The 16516-nt window shown below is 36.1% G+C and overlaps 1 protein-coding gene across 1 annotated transcript in view; it reads right to left on the bottom strand.

The window, feature by feature from the left end:
• Window positions 1-288: 288 nt before the first annotated feature.
• The window catches only part of DCDC1 (doublecortin domain containing 1), a 34919-nt gene continuing 18691 nt past the window's right edge, over window positions 289-16516 (bottom strand). The window contains exon 3 of the mRNA XM_029963255.1: window positions 289-480. Within this exon, the coding sequence (XP_029819115.1) occupies window positions 289-480 (192 nt within the window). The remainder of the gene's footprint in view (window positions 481-16516) is intronic.

Genomic DNA, 16516 nt, shown 5'->3' with positions numbered 1-16516 from the left:
GCATCAAGAGGAACAAATCTGGAGATCTTGTGAGTTGGGTTTTTTTGTTGTTGTTTCTCTTCCTTCCTTGAGTTTTTTCCACATAGGAAATTTCAAAAATTTGTCCTACATGCGCTGTGAGCATGAACTGTTCTAAGGCAGAAATAAACACAGCTTTTTATCCATTTATAATCCTGTACATAACTATTACTTGCCTAATATATAAATATCTTATGAAATTAAGGAATCAAAGGGGTTATTTTTTTTTTTTAAGGAAATAAGCTGACTTCCACACTGATATTTCTCTTTTCAAAATGTGTTTTTGAAGGGACTGTCTCTGACCTGCCTCTGGCTTAATACTGTGACCTCTTCTGCTGAGCTGCTGTCTATCTCCTGATGAGCTGCAGACCAGGCCCCATGGTGAATACGGTTTTCTGTCTGGGTCACCTCCTCTCTTTCATTTAGTTCCTCTAGGTAGGTCAGGACAAACTCAGGGTAAGCCTGGAGGAAAGGACAAAGGCAGAGGAATAATGAAGAAAAAAAAACATCAGCTACATCAGCAGAATCACAACAGTCTAAACACCAGGCAACAGTGGGGAAAGCGGTCGTCGATGTACCCGACGGCACAAGAGTTTCCTGCACGTAGAGAACTTTGTATTTCACAAAGTTTTCAAAGTCAGCAGTAGATAATGACCTTTTTATATGCATTAAAGTGAGAAAATCCCCCGAAATATTTGAATATTACATGTATCAGTTTAAGAATAAAGACCAACAGCTCTCAAAATGAAAATTCTTGTAAATACAAAGAAACAAAATTCCGTATCCCCGTCTTGAGGTAATATTTAATTAAATATAGGTGACATTTTGGCACACATTCCCATGTATTATATTAAAAGAAGTTAAAAGCAGCATATTCTGAAATCAAGACATGTCACATACAGAAAAGCCTTCCTGATGGTTTTGAAACCTGAGAAAATTTTACCGTTTTATTTCATTAATGAAGTCAATTTGCCTTCTTCATACTCTTTTGATCCTTACTTACATGGCAAAATGCCACAAATAAAAAAAACAACCACTCACAACTTAAATACCACAATCTTGAATTTGAGACACTGACATCTCATCTACCTAATCTTACAAAATCCAGATCTCATACCATGGCAATATGATCAAATTTGTTTTCTTTAGCTCAGTCTGGGAAATGAGTGCAGGGCAGTTTCTCAGGTGCTACTCCAATTTAAGCAGTGGTCAGTCTGCTGTCTTCATGATGAAATTGGGCAGAATCTTTATTTATAGAAAATACTTTTTATTTATAATGAAAATTTTAGTTTAAAGTTCTATAAGCACCTCTACTATTTTTCAATAGGAAGCATATAATATTAACTAGACTAAGTTAGACCAAAACCAGAAGTTATTAAAATACTTTGACAGGTACCACTATGGAAATCAATAATCTACTAAAACCCTATGGTCACAAAATGAAGTTTCCCACAAGTACAAAAAAAAGCCATGTTTTTCTGTTCCATAACTCATTAGTGAATAAACATAAGGAATTTCATTTATAAGGCAGGTACTACTACAGTATTTAAGCACTTGGGCATATTTTCCAAAGCCAATTCTGAATGGGCATCCCACAGATTCAGTGAAACTTCTAAGCTCAAGTGGAAAACAAAATACCAAAACTGAAACCTATCTTCGAGTTCTGAGAAGACTTTTTTGCTTGTGTCTTAAGAATACTTATTAACAGTAAAATATTTAGGCTCTTTGATCTTGATTTGTACTGGACACTAACAGAGAAGTTCTGGCTTTAGCTTCAGTTTTTTGAGCCTTCTCTCAGTTTTCCCATGAATGCTGTTATTTTCAATTTAGGACCACTTATATTTTACTTTAAAATAAATCCCTTCAATAGCAAGAATACAGTAAACAGTGGGGTGCTTTTATTTCTTAAGGAAAAAAAAATTCTTCACCAATCAATAAGAGTAACTCCTGCTGTTTATCAACTTGTATAGACAATATATTATGAAACTTTTATATCCTGCTTCCTAGTTCCATCTGCATTTTAATTCTGACAAAATACATTCACTTAGATTTCTCGTATATTTTTCAGACTTGACTACATGAATAATGAGGGAAGTTGCTATTTCTTTAAATACCAAATTCTTCCTCTGTGAGAACTTCACACTCACTTTGCCACTCTTGCTGCCAAGAAAAGTGATTCTGGGTCGTTTCTCTCTCGCTCTTCACCTTTCCTGCCGTTGCTTTTTCTGTGACAGAAGGAAGCATTTGGCAGCCATGCAATGAGTGCAAGCAGAGAACTGACCCATGTTAAAATTAACACAACAAAAGGGTAGTTATTACCCGTATTTGTACTCAAATCCAGTTCACTGTGGGGCAGTGAAATGCAATCTATTGTGAAATACATGTTCAAAACTCAGAGCATGTCAAAGAGCTTGATTAGTTTATCTTGCTTCCTTCCTAGAATTGATATTTGACTTATTTTATTTACTTACATTTTTAAGTTTACTTTTTATTGGCTTATATTTCTCTTTGAAGCTGTCTATAAGGTTCACATGAATAAGAGTACATAGCTTGACCTTTCACAAATATGAATGATGTGAAATATTAATCTATGAACTAAAATGTAAAGGAAAAATATCAAGATTAATTCCTTGTTTCTGCATAAGAATAGTTTGTGAATCAGGGTTGAATTATGAATTGTGAATCAACATCTCAAAAAAATAACTGATGATTTTGCTGGTTTTTTTTCAAGACAAGCTGGTATTTTCTGACATAGGTAAGGAGTACCTTGATTGCATAGGGGAGAGTGTTTCATGGAGGAGAGTATGTTAATGGCAAACACAGTAAGCAATAGGTACTAGTTCCAAGAAAGCAAGTTTCCTCCTCATTCTGCATGTGTCACATATCATTACACTGTATTATGCTGCTTTCCCTTATGTCAGTTTTTGTTGGCCTACATATGCTGCAACTTAAAATAACATGACACTACAGATAAAGTGAATATGAAATACATGGAGAAATACACCATTTTCCAAAGAGACCTGCTACTAACTACTAGTATTTTTTCCTGATAAAAAGAAATACAGGTTAGAACCAAATAGTGTTATAATCATAAACTTTAGAAATGCAAACTACAATTTTTTTTGTATAAATAACAATCAGTATGCATAGAGAAATAAAGAATTGTACTGCTGACAACTCAGTTTTAATTTACTGATGATCTGGATCATAATTCCAGATAACACACAAAACAATGGGAATGTGGTCATCACTTCATAAGACTATTGGAAATGTGTGGGTAACAGAGTCTAATCCAATGTCCAGGTGAAAGGATGAAGGTTGGTGCCAGAGTGGAATGTTATTGACTTGCTACTGGACAGTGGTTCTCTGCAGTTTGCTCAAGATCAAGAATATGAAATGCTGCAGATGCTGCCAGCACATCTGTGAATGTCTTCAAAATGTTCAAGTGCTCAGAAAAAGGCACAATTTAAAGAATGCACGAATCACTGCATATAACCCACTGGTCTGCTAATGCAAAACCACTCGTTAGTTATTTATTTGAAGATAACAAGGCTCTGGGGATTAAAAACCCACTCCACCAGCCTTCCATTGCTGTCCATGGATTCCTGGCAGTAACTTGTATGAACCAGCTGACCTGCAAAACAGACTTCCAACCATCTGCTGGCAGAGATGTCTGGCCACAGCAAACACAAATGAGGAGCTCCTCTCTCAACACCGTGCACTGAACATCATTGCCCTCACACCACCCACATTTTCATTGCCATTTAAGCTCTTGATCCGACCAAGCCTACTGGAAAGGAACATCTCAAATTTATTTTTCCAGGAAAATATGTTGTATTTTATATCAACAATCTATTTTAAAGGTATTACTTTTTTTAACTGTGCAAGACTAAGGACAAGCAAACAGTAATTCAACACTATTTAAAAAAAAACCCTCTATTGCAATGAATTTTCTAGTTTACAGCAGAGACAGGTGTTTCTAAATTTAACATTTCTGCTTAGACTTGAATATTAAAAAAAAAAAAATTAATTTTCAGTGCTGGGTTTAGGACACCTTCTTTGACAGAGGACTTTTTCAAAACTCACTGAGATTCATCCATAACAACATTAAGCATTGTATCTCAAAATTCTCCCCACAGCACCTTAATTTTACACAAAGGTGTTGTATGATTTGCAATAAAAACAGGATGCCTGTAACTTCTTTAATCAAAGAACATTTCCCTATTTACTAGTTTTGCCATGTTTGTTCAATAAATGAATTCTTTCTATTTTGTGCTTGTTAACTGCTAATAGAAATGTGTTAGTAACCAAGCTTGAGCTTAATGGTCTTAATTTCTACCCCAGAATGTGTTTTAAGCTTCTGTTAAAAAAATATGTATAAGAGCAGAGAATCTAAATTGACATTTTAGATGTCAATTGCTCTTTAGATTTTATTTTTAGAGTTGCCTCATTTCTAAACACTGACTCTTAGTTATCACAAGTTACTATGCAGATTAAGGAATAAGGCCCATTTTTACTGCATAATTGAAACTGCAATTCAAGAAACAAAACATTAAAACCAAAATAAAAATCAAAATTCATAAGTAAAATTATGAACAAGTTGTGTTAAATTTAAAGTAGTTTTTATAGGACATAGTAAGTTTCTATTTATTCATTAAATAGAAGATATTTATAAAAATAACATGAACAACAAATAACATAGTGGTATCACAGCATCAAAATAGTAAACACCATTCATTGAAGGTTTCATATAGAAAAAGGGAACACACAAACAACAACAACAAAAAAAACCCAAACCAAAAACTAGTATTTACCAAATACAGATATAATGCAATACTTTACAGTACATGGAGTCAGTGATTCCTAAACCCACTGTTGATAGGTGCTGCTTTTGTTCCTGATACAAAATGAGTAACTCAAAGAGCTACATCTCATTTTTCTAAAACACAGATAATAAATTAGCAGATAAAACAGCATTTACACTTCAAATAGCATGACTTTGCCAGGAAATAACACTTGATTTCTGAAGCTAACACCATGAATAAGCATGTAATACAGTGAATAAAGATGTGGAAAAGAATTAAGTCCTCTACAGCTTATTCTAAAGGAATGGGAAATGAATCATGCTTTAAGACTTTTTGGAGTGAAAATTAATCAATTTTTGTACTAGAGTAAAATAAATCAGAAAAACCTATCTCAAGCAGAACAATTTTCCAGCACCATATGATATCAGCAACATTGGAATTTTTAAATCAGTTTCATAATTATTACATTTTCCATTAAACTTTTGAATTGAATTTGAACCCAAACCCCTTCATTATGAAAAAGAAAACAGATTTCTGAACATATTTTTTTTCTATCTAAACTAGACAGGCTCTGTTGGAAGTGACCTACAATGACTATCTATTGTAACTCCCTGACCACTTGAGGGCTGACCAAAAGTTAAAGCATGTTTATGAAGGGCATTGTCCAAATGCCTCTTAAACACTGCCAGGCCTGGGGCATCACCCACCAATCTGGGAAACCAATTCCATTGTTTGACCACCCTCTTGGTAAAGAAATGCTTCCTAATGTCAAGTCTGAAGTTTTCCTGCCACAGCTTTGAACCATTCCCACGCATCACTGGATCCCAGGGAGAAGAGATCAGCACCTCCCTCTCCTCTTACCCTCCTCAGGAAACTGTGGAGAGCAATGAGGTCACCCCTCAGCCTCTTTTTCTCCAATCTAGACAAGGCCAAAGTCAGAATGGCCTGAAGTTGTGGCAGGGGAGGTTTAGGTTGGATATTAGAATGAGGTTCTTCCCCCAGAGGGTGGTTGGGCACTGAACAGGCTCCCCAGGGCAGTGGTCACAGCACCAAGCCTGATAGAGCTCAAGAAGGTTTTGGATGATCCTCTCAGGTACAGGGTGTGACTCTTGGGGATGGTCCTGTGCAGGGCCAAGAGTTGGACTCAGTGATCCTTGTGGGTCCCTTCCAATTCAGCATATTCTGTGACTCCTTCCAACCCTTTCCCCAGCTTTGTTACCCTTCTCTGGATGCATTCAAGGACCTTCACATTCAAACTGTGGGACCCAGAACTGCACACAGCACTCGAGCCCATGCCAACACTGAACTCAGGGGGATAATCACCTCTTTTTCCTGGCTGGCTGAGCTGTGTTTGATGCTCCCCAGGAAGAGGTTTGCCCTCCTGGCTGCCAGGGTACACTCTGGCTCCTATAGAGTTGCTGCTGACCAGCCCCTCAGATCCCTGTCTGCAGGGCTGCTCTCAAGCCACTCCTCTCCCAGTTTATACCTGTGCACAATGTTACTCCATCCCAGGTGCAGAATCCAGCAGTTGGACTTGTCAAATTCCATCCCATTAATCACAACCCAAAGCTCCAGCCTGTTTAGATCCCTCTGCAAGGCCTCTCATCCTCCAAGAGGGTCAACAGCACATCCCAGTTTGGTATCATCAGCAAACTTGCTACTGGTACATTCAACTCCTGCATCCCGATCATTGATAAGGATATGGAACAGAAGTGGCCCTGGAATTGAACCCTGAGGAACATCACTACACATGTAGCTTCATTCATTTTCTCAAAATATATAGGTAAATATTATTTTATTTGTGACTCCAAAGATATATGTATATATCCATATGTAGTGTTTTATTTCACTGTCTGCATTAAAGCAATACTCAATAAATATATCAGAAAGTATCATATTTCCCTAGAACAATAGTCTAAGCCTGATTTTCTATATCAGAATTGCATCTGTTTCAGAGGACTTACAAAAAAATAAGTTTGAAAGTCGAACATATTGGAATGTAAAGTCTTTATAGTAAGGTTCTTGAAGCCAGTCCAAATTTTTAGTCTTTTATAAGTTAAAGAAATGGTGAAAATCAGTTTATAAGTCAAACTATATAAAATTAATAAGTTGTCCCTGACTAGCTTCTTGTGGTCACTTCTTTACTAAAACCAACCTTTCTTTATATATCAAAAGAGAGACACTGAGCAATACTTTTATGCCAGATATGGAAGCTGGGAACAATACATGCTAAGAAGAAGAGGAAAAGTAGATATTCCTGACAGTAAGACAAAAATTGCAATCTCCCTGTCAATCTGACAAATTTAAAATCATAATTTTAAGTTATCTATATCAGCTGAACAAAAATCAGAGAGTCACAAAACTTAAATTTATATTCCACAGGCATATCTGCTAAATTTGTATGATACAAAGATAAATTCATCTTTACCTAAGAGTGATGCAGGTTTTTTTAAACTGTAAAACAGTTTCAAATAAAACAAAAGGCACTGCACACATACAGGGAAAATTATGACCCTGATGTTTAAAATAAAGTCTGAGCTCTAAATAACCCATACAACATAATTTTTTTCTTGAGCCTTGGGTGATACAAATTCATGTTAAAAAAAAAAATCTTTAAATGTCCCAGGCAGATTCAAAAGTCTGAATTTCAAATAAGATTAAGTTTGTGCTGTTTGGGTTTTTCTTAATTTCTGTTCTTCGAATATCTTCATTCTCTATGAATTTTGACATTTTATAGTTGTATAAATAGTTCCTTTTGACATGACAGTTGAACAAAGGTTCCTTAAATAAATGCAATGTTATCAAGTTTTCAAATAGAAGCTGTTCTTGCTCTGTAGTTTCAGGGTGTTTACAAAAACACATTTCTGAAGCAGTGTCCTACATCAGGCAAGAAGGAATTCTTCACATGCCAATATACAGACAGTTGCTTAAGGATATATCAGCCAGCCAGGATTGTGCGTGTCTGACTTGCAGAACACTTGCTTTAAATGTAAATAAATCAAAACTGGGTTCAGTACACAGTCTTATTCATCTGGGACATGTCTAGGGAATGCCTAGCAGAGGTAGGGGTTATTTTTTTCCCCCTAAGTGTCAGCGAGTGACAGATCTCAATGACACCCCACGCTATTTTTCTACAGGGAGTACCAAGAAGTAGAAACACACAGACTTGCTACAAATCTTGACATGTCTAACAGTCCCAGGGTATCACATCAGCCCCTTTAGGTTATTTCAATTTGATCTACATATCCATGAAAATCAAAATCAATGTGCCCAATGGTCTAGTAAAACATTCATCCTATCCCGTGCAGTCATTTCTTCTCTGAAAAGTCCAGGCATAAAAGGCACAGTGACCCCTTGGAGCTGTGCCACTGGGAACACATCCATCTTAGCAAATGATGGCATGCTCAACTAGGTCATAGGTATAATTTATTAAGAGATCTTCCTTCCCCTTTGACTCTTCTGATGCAGCCTAGGCCTAGTGATGGTCAGTGCTGTAAATATTTGCAGGTGCTTTTACAGAGAGCCACATAAAAAGACAGTAAGTGGATTCTTTTCAGGCTCTTGAAGGCTATGGAAGACTGGCATCAACATCTAAATCAATATTTGCCTTTTTTTTTTTTAATAACCTCACCACATCATAGAGGCCTCAATTTACCAACAGAGAGTTTGAGAACATTTCAATGATAGACACAAAAATACAAACTGATACCAGGAGAAAAGTCTTCAGTATTGAATATTAGAGCCACCATATTATTCAATATATGGATTTCAAAGTTCTCTGTCAGTGAAGTATGGCAAGATTTACAGATTTTAGGAAGGAAGGAGGCATAGAAAACACAGCATAAAAGACAGTCAGCAACGTTGAAGATAAGTAAAATATTTATACACCTGACATATTCCAGGAATACACAAATATACTCTACTTATTATTGGAGGCAGCTTAAACAGCCCTACAAAATTCAATTTCCTCATGGTAGGGCCAGAGAAAACTTGGAGCTATTCAGAACATACTATGCAAATAAAAACTAATAAATACTGTTCTTTTGGTGGGGAACAAGTAGAAGAATAAAAATATAGGTATGGGTCCTAATCTGAACTAAGATGGTACACTTCCACCAACTTCAGATCCTTGTAAGATCAGAGGAAGTATTCAGGTCTGAACACCAAGCGTTGTACACTACATGAAACTCCTTTCTCTTTTCATATTTTGAAGTGTCAAAGTCCTTAAAAATGTAAATCTTTATCAACATTTAAAATACTCAATACCTTACGTATTATGATGTGATAGTAATTTAGTGACTAGTCATAAAGTTGGAATCTAATTCCAATCCATTTAAACATCAAATGTCAGCTATAGGATAATACAGATTATTGCAGTATGGATTACTTACTGTATCAGAACTAATGAAGCCAAACAATATTGCAGATATGCCAATATTATCCAAAACACATGCAGTACCCTCTACAAAAGAAGAGCTAGTGCAGATGTAGAATACCTCTCCTTTACACTTTTAAATTTATATTTACCTACAGATGTGCCACCACCACCGATTTCAACTGTAATTGGCTGACCAACAGCGAGGCAGGTCTGCACCACAGCTCAATTCAGAATCCTTCCAGCCTTCCAATGAATGGAGAAAAGGGGAAAAAAAAAAAAAAGGTTTGAATAAGTTAAAAGAACCAGAAAATTCAACAATGTGTCACAAATAGAGAGGTCATTATGCCTGGATAAGCCAGGATATTAACAGTTGCAGAAAGTGAAACACTATCCACAACTTAGCAGTCAATGAGCCCTGCTCAGAACCAGTGATCTGCTGTACAACAAGGGTGGCATTTTACAGTTCAGTGAAAAATGGAACAGACCCTTGATATCTTCATTTGTCCTTTTTCTGTGCATATTTCACAGTGCAACGATTTAGGGTCCATAACGTGTCACTTGTTATAACCACAGAGTTTACTTGAAATATGTATGCACAGGGAAAAAAAAAAGAAAAAAAGTTCAGTGAACTGCAAAGATTGCAACAAATCTATAGTCTTCGAGCCAATATAAAGTTTTACTCCAAGTCTGAAACAATGCTGGTTAAATGTGCCAAAAGTCCAGTTCGAACTGGTTTTGCTTCCAAAAACAAACCACAGAAGCAGATTGTTTAAACCTTTGCCACAAATCAATGGCTCAAAAATATTTTTTGATTAAGCCCCATTTTAAAATAGGAATGGCTGCAGTAATAATATCATTAAAGTATTTTGTTTTCAACATTTTACTACACTGACTGTAAGGGTAAGAAAAGATTAGAAGTAGAGGGAATTATTTTATAAAGGACATTTTCAGTGACAACTGTCAACATTGCACATTTCAGTCCTTCTTAAAAAGGAGTAGAAAATGCCCCAACAGCTATTTATTGGTGAAATATTGGTGGGTTTTCTATATATATTTCTAAGAACATTTTCTGCTTGTACATTTTTTCTACACAATCAAAAATAATCATTCTTAACTTCTGATTAAGTGGTAACATTAGAAAAATGTCAGCCTGCAAAATATTTTGTAGCTTCTAAGAAAGATTTGCTGTACAAATACAGTTCAACACCTGGAAATATTTCAGATAACATTATCTAACAGAGGAGCAAGGGATAAAAACATGATAATTGAAGTTTACCTGTGTACTATAGAATGCCAGCAAAACATTATTTTGCTTAATTAAGCATGAAAATCAATGTTTCAGCAGCATATCCAAGAGTTGGACTACATGATTTTACAAGTTTTGTATCTGAACTTCACGAGTGTTGTGTTGCCTTCTGCTACCTGAGGCCAGAAATGGAAGCACCATGAGTTTGTCCTGAATTGCTGACTTGACTGCAACAGAAAATATGTAAACCCCCAGAAATTATAAAAGTGCCAGTTTCATGAGCTTTCCACACAAAAGCATTTTAGGTGGATTCAAAGAAGCTTTCAGGCAGCCCTGTGCTGACTGAACTGAACTTCTGAGGGTTCATCTTTAGCTTCTGATTACATGCTTTGGATATGGGTTGCTTTTCCTAACTCAATAAATAAGTGTTTTCATGCAAAAAAGACAAATGAGGTGAACCTCATTAAGATGCAAAGGGAGACCTGTGTGTCCTGAAATAATGGGGAGAAAAAAAAGCCTTTAAACACAAATATTAGCGTTTTGATTACAAAAAGACCATTGATCCTTGCTCAAATATGATATGGATAACATAGCTGGAGAAGGAACTGAGGCATTATGCTGTTCATCATGTGTCTTGAAACTATAACAAGACCTGTACCACAAAACAAACTCTTTCTAAGACAAATTTATGATGAGGTAAATGGTCTATCAAAATGTGTTTAAGTCATTTTGCCAGTAGGACTAGACAGTTCAGTAAATGCTTTAAGAAAAAAACAAACAACATACCCCCAAAAAAATACCAAAAAAAAAAAAAAAGGAACATTCAGATTTGACAGAATTATTAAAAACTAATCCAGTTTGGTGTTACATATTTTGAGAGTAATGTGAATCTCCCTCTTAAGCTTCAGGAAAAATTTTAATCGAAAATAATAGATTTAGAAAGCACATACACCGAGATTTCAGGAATGGACTTTGTGGTGGTCAGTTATGTGAGGTGAACAAGGACAATGTTCCCTTTTAGGTGTATCAATAAAAAAAGATCAATTAACACCAGAAATAAACAAATTGGAGTTTAGCTGAATTCTGCAAATCACATAGACACATGACTTAATGTGTACACACACCACACACACAGAGTAAGCTATCTGTCCTGTAATTCTTGACAGATATCAAAACTCTAAATAATAGCGAGTGTAACACTATCCCAGGCTAAACCAGCTAATTGGGTAAATACTCCTTGTGCTGTCTGAATGATGAGCTACTTACAGTATCACCACCTCCCTCCAGATAAATCCAGGCAGTACAAGGAGTTCACATTTAGCAGGAAAGTTGGCAATATGATAATGCATCTGATGAGTGTGGAAAGGTTCTGTTGTTGCCAGACCTTTGACTTGAACTTGATGGGGCTGATTTGGCATTCAGAGGCTGGTTCCATTCATCAAGAGGTGAAGCTTCACAACAAAGATAATGTGGTGGAAGCAATTAGCATTCAGAACATCAATAATAGGTCTTCAGCATTTGACTGTGGGCTAAGCAAGGCTTTAATAATATCTGGCATGTAATACACTTCTAAAAAAGTAAATCACAAAACTATTCTGTTTTTTTTTCTGCAATATCACCTTTGTTTTTTCTTGTAGAAATATTTTTAAACGTAGTTCAGTTTTTTGTTTAATCCAAGCTGTATTAATATTCATAAATACGTATTCCAAGACTTCTACAAGCTTTCTAAAAGATTAAATATATTTGTTTTCAATTCGAGTGCATGATAAAGTGGCATAAGTCAGGTTTCTCCTTTCCTTCAGGAATTCATTTGGAGTTCTTTGCACTTGCAATTTCTGGCATCAGATTATGCTGTATTGTTCAGTGAGGGGAATTCAAGAGAAGGACAGCAGTAGCAGCTTCTCCCCTATTTTCTATCATCTCCAGTAGGGTCTCTGCCAAGAAATAAAATTATTACTCCATGTTAGCCAATAACTTGGTATCAAAGACCCTGCCTCGACCCTTCTCCCTAGAATTTGAATAAGAACTCTCATTCGAATTCGCTCCCTCTGCTGTCGCTTGAGAGAACAGCCAACAATTACCCCCGTTTTTAACAGGCAGGCAGCCCAGTCCAAGTTATGCCACAAGGACCTGTTTTACTCTATTTCCATTCCAGTAGAGTAGAAAACCCACACTGAAAGTCAGGGGCACATCAGCTCCGTTGCTTCTAAAAAATGTTTCATCCAGCAAATGCTTTTTGTAAGGCAAACAAAAAGATTAAGTCACAGAATGTTGCAGGAGACCTTAGGAGTTCATCTACCCCAAAATCCTGTTCAGAACTGGGACAGCCCTGAATTTGAACCTAGTTGTTCAGGGATTAGTATTTTCAGGTCTTCAGAACCTCCAAGGAGGCTTTCTAAAACTTTTATGACCTTCATAGTAGTTCAAGAAATTTGTAGTAAGAAGCTTCTGATCTTCATACTATAAAAAAAGGAATGATTAAAACTATGCAGAAAAAAATAATTTGTTCTCAGCAGGGAAACAAGTTATTGATGTTTCAAATTATCACTTTGCTAGTTAGGAAAATTCCAGACTGCAAATGAGAGACACTAAGTTATGTGATTTTTTTTTTTCCAGTGAAATATGAGAGGAACATTGGGCTGAATTACAGAAGGAAAGAAAAAGCCTTAGAAATTAAATCTAATGTTCAAATCCTGATTTTGAACAAAAAGATATTTGGAATAGAACCCTAGAGTCAAGTGAACTCTGTACTAACTTTAGCCCTCTCTAGGAAGACTTGCTGACCTAGATAATTTGCCAGAACATCTGAATAGTTGTAAAGATCTATTTTACTTGAATAAAGCTTAAAATAAAATAGGAGTTGTAGCAATTTCAAACAAGTTTCTTTTTTTTGTTGTTTAGGAATTATTTGATATTCAGTTATTTTTCTGTTCCTTATGGAATTACGAGGACATTACACAAGGACAATGGGTTTCATTAAATTCTAGTGTTATTTTCAACCATGTCTTCTTCAAGGAAAGATTAGTTAGAAGTTTTCAATTCTATCTTTATTTTTCTTATGACTCTTTTCTGTCACTGACTTGTGCTTTTGTGACTACAAGGCTTAGACACTGTTATTCCTTCCAAGCTTTCTCTGCCACTTGATCAGAGTACAGGGGAAAAAAATCAAAAACCCAACACAAAAGCCAACTTCCCCTGTCCCCTTCCATTTGAATACTGGCTCAGATTTCCCAGTAATATTTTACCAAAAAAAAAAAAAAAAAAAAAGAGAGAGAGAGAGAGAGAGAGAGAGAGAGCTTATTTCCACTAGAAGCATTTTAAGATTCTGTTTTCCTCATGGTAACTTTTACAATCATGGCACTGGCAAAATTAGAGAAACTAGAGTTTATCTCACAGCAATTAAACTAAGGGGTATCACTTCAGAATATATTGTTTCTGGTTTAGCCCAAGAAATTATTGTTCCTGCCTAGTATAAATTCCCAAATTTAAAGTTCAATCCTCTTTGAAATTCAATTCAATCCAGCCTTTTCAACTTCGAAGGACAAAAATCCACCGTTGTTGTCACGAGAGGAATATTCAAAATGCAGTGAGAGTGCAAACACAGGGAAAGCAGAATCAGATTCCCAGGTTGCCCTTCCATGGGCATTTCAAGCCTTCTACAGCCCACACCTGACAGAAACATGAGAAGGACTTCCCTTCCTTGCATTCCAGTTCCAGCAACCAGCAATTTATCCAAAACTCCTCCACCCTCGCTGGGAGCAGAGCTGGTAGAGCTCCCATGGTTTCATGGTGAAGATCAGGCTCCTTTTCATAAACAAAAACCTTTTGTAAGAAGTAACACCCACAGAAAGAGGTAATTGCCACACAATGTTTACAGTGACATTAATTAATTTTAGGTTAAAAATTTTAACCTTTCAATATTTCTTTTAGTGGTTGATCACAAGAATAGAACCCCCAGCAGTAAAAAGAAGCATCATGGTTTTCACAGTACAGAAAGAGCCAACATCATGCTACTCTTGCCCCATAAGTGTTTTAAAACACAGAATCAGATGAAATAGGATCTACAGAAATGACTGGCTGTTGACTTTCTTTTTGAGGACTTAAACTTTTTCAATTAATTTTACAGCTTGTTCAAGCCTAGCATCCCATGAGAGAGTTACAGAGGAGTTTAGCTGAGACAGAGCAGTCAAAGTTGCAAACAAAGCTGGAAAAGTTTGTGAAGTTTGCAAACAGCAGGAAAAATTATACAGATTATTTCACTGTGCCATGCAAAACTGTTGTATCACAAATTACAGACTTGGTGCCTTTATGGCACTTTGGAGTTCTCTTAAGCATAAGATAAACACGAAATTCTCTTAAATTAGTTTGTAAAACTTGGAAAAGAATATAATGGATCTAATAAAAGCCTACCAAAAAAAAAAATAAAAAAAAATGTAAAATTGAGAATAAAAAGGGTTTGTTCACTGATTAGCTAAGTGAAACCCTGTATTATTAAAAAACATTCAGGGGGAAAGACTTCAAAAAGAATGCCAGTGCAGTCAAATCAAAACTGTAGGCAATCTAAGTTTTTTTTATCTTGTTTTTTATATTAACAAAAATTCATTCTAATAATAGTTTGACAAAGTATTCACAGTAAAGGGCTAAACTCTACTTAATGTGTTTAACTCATAAATGGGTCTCAATTATTTTCATCTAATATGTTTTCTTGTATTCAAAGCACCTTGAGTATTGAATGGTTATACATAAAATGCAACAGCATGGTGGAAAATCAGACTTGAATTATCCAAAACGCTGAAAATTTCCCCTCTATGAATGAAAGAAATTAGTGATCTTTACAGAGACATTCAAATCATTTCACATTCTGCCAGAAGAGGAAGAACACAGAAAGGTACACAATAATGCCTCTAAAATCTCAGCAGAAACAGCCTGCTGAATTATGGTAAGGGTAATACTTTTCAAAACAAAACCCCCAAACCCAACAAGAGTGACTCTTCCCACAAGCCCTCTGACAAAAACCCAAAGCAGTTGACAAAATTCTGAGAGATTATATCAGTTGATGACTGTCTATCCCAACTGGCTGGTTTACAGATGATCTTTCTCGGTGATAAAAGAACAACAGGCTCTAATTGGCAAGGTTAGCTACAATCCCAGGCTTATGCAAGAGGATTATACATCCTGAAGTCTCCTCTGCTGGAAAGGTTTTATTTGGCAATAAAAGATTAAAAGTAACAGCCAGGGGCTCAGCTCTAATACCTAAATCTGAAGACCTTTTTAAAGTATATACATCCAGAACGTGCATCTGAGCCTTTTCCCCTCTTACTGTAATCCTCTTAGAATTTTCTGTACCTCACTGAACTTTAAGCCTCTGAGAATAAAATTATACTGTATCTAGCACCTTTATCCTGAATTTAGCTTTAAAGAGTCCCTCTTGAAGATACCACATTACAATTTACAGTACAGTGTGCATTCCAGATGCATAACTCTTGGATTCTTTCATCCTGTTTTCTAATATCAAAGTCAGAACATATAAGCACAGTTTCTGGGTTTACATCTGTATTATCTGTTCCTTTCATTTTATAATGTATTTAGGCTAGGAATATTCAAATGTTCTAGATCATAAAATGATCACTCTCAGAGACATTACATCACTGTGAGCTGACAACATACAAAACCACTGCACAGCAAATAAACAATGTTGAAGTTGACTATTCAGAAAAAAATTGTTGAGCAGATTACTATTCTGTTGCCAGAAGGAAGCTGGGTAACACTTAAGTCCTCAAGTCAGAGAAGCACTAATCAATTCTAGCATCTTCTCCATGCACCCTCCTTGCATCCCACCAGAAAGGGAACCAGCAGTTCCAGTGACCAGGAATTTATCCAAAACTGACTGTGTTGCAGGGATCAATACTGGCAAACTGCTGTGTATAGACCCTCTAAGCAAAATTATGTACATTCCTCTAAGACAACTCAGCTGGTTTCTCCACTGTTATCAGGAACAGCCCCAGAGGTGAGGGTCATCTGTGTTAATCTCAGATATGCACACTGAGCCAGCCCAGCTCTCAAGCCAGT

The sequence above is a fragment of the Manacus vitellinus genome, unplaced genomic scaffold (assembly GCF_001715985.3).
Source record: "Manacus vitellinus isolate BGI_N305 unplaced genomic scaffold, ASM171598v3 scaffold_57_pilon, whole genome shotgun sequence".
Classification (NCBI taxonomy): Eukaryota; Metazoa; Chordata; class Aves; order Passeriformes; family Pipridae; genus Manacus; species Manacus vitellinus.
Note: the sequence above shows the minus strand (reverse complement) of the source record. Positions and strands in the feature narration are given on the sequence as shown.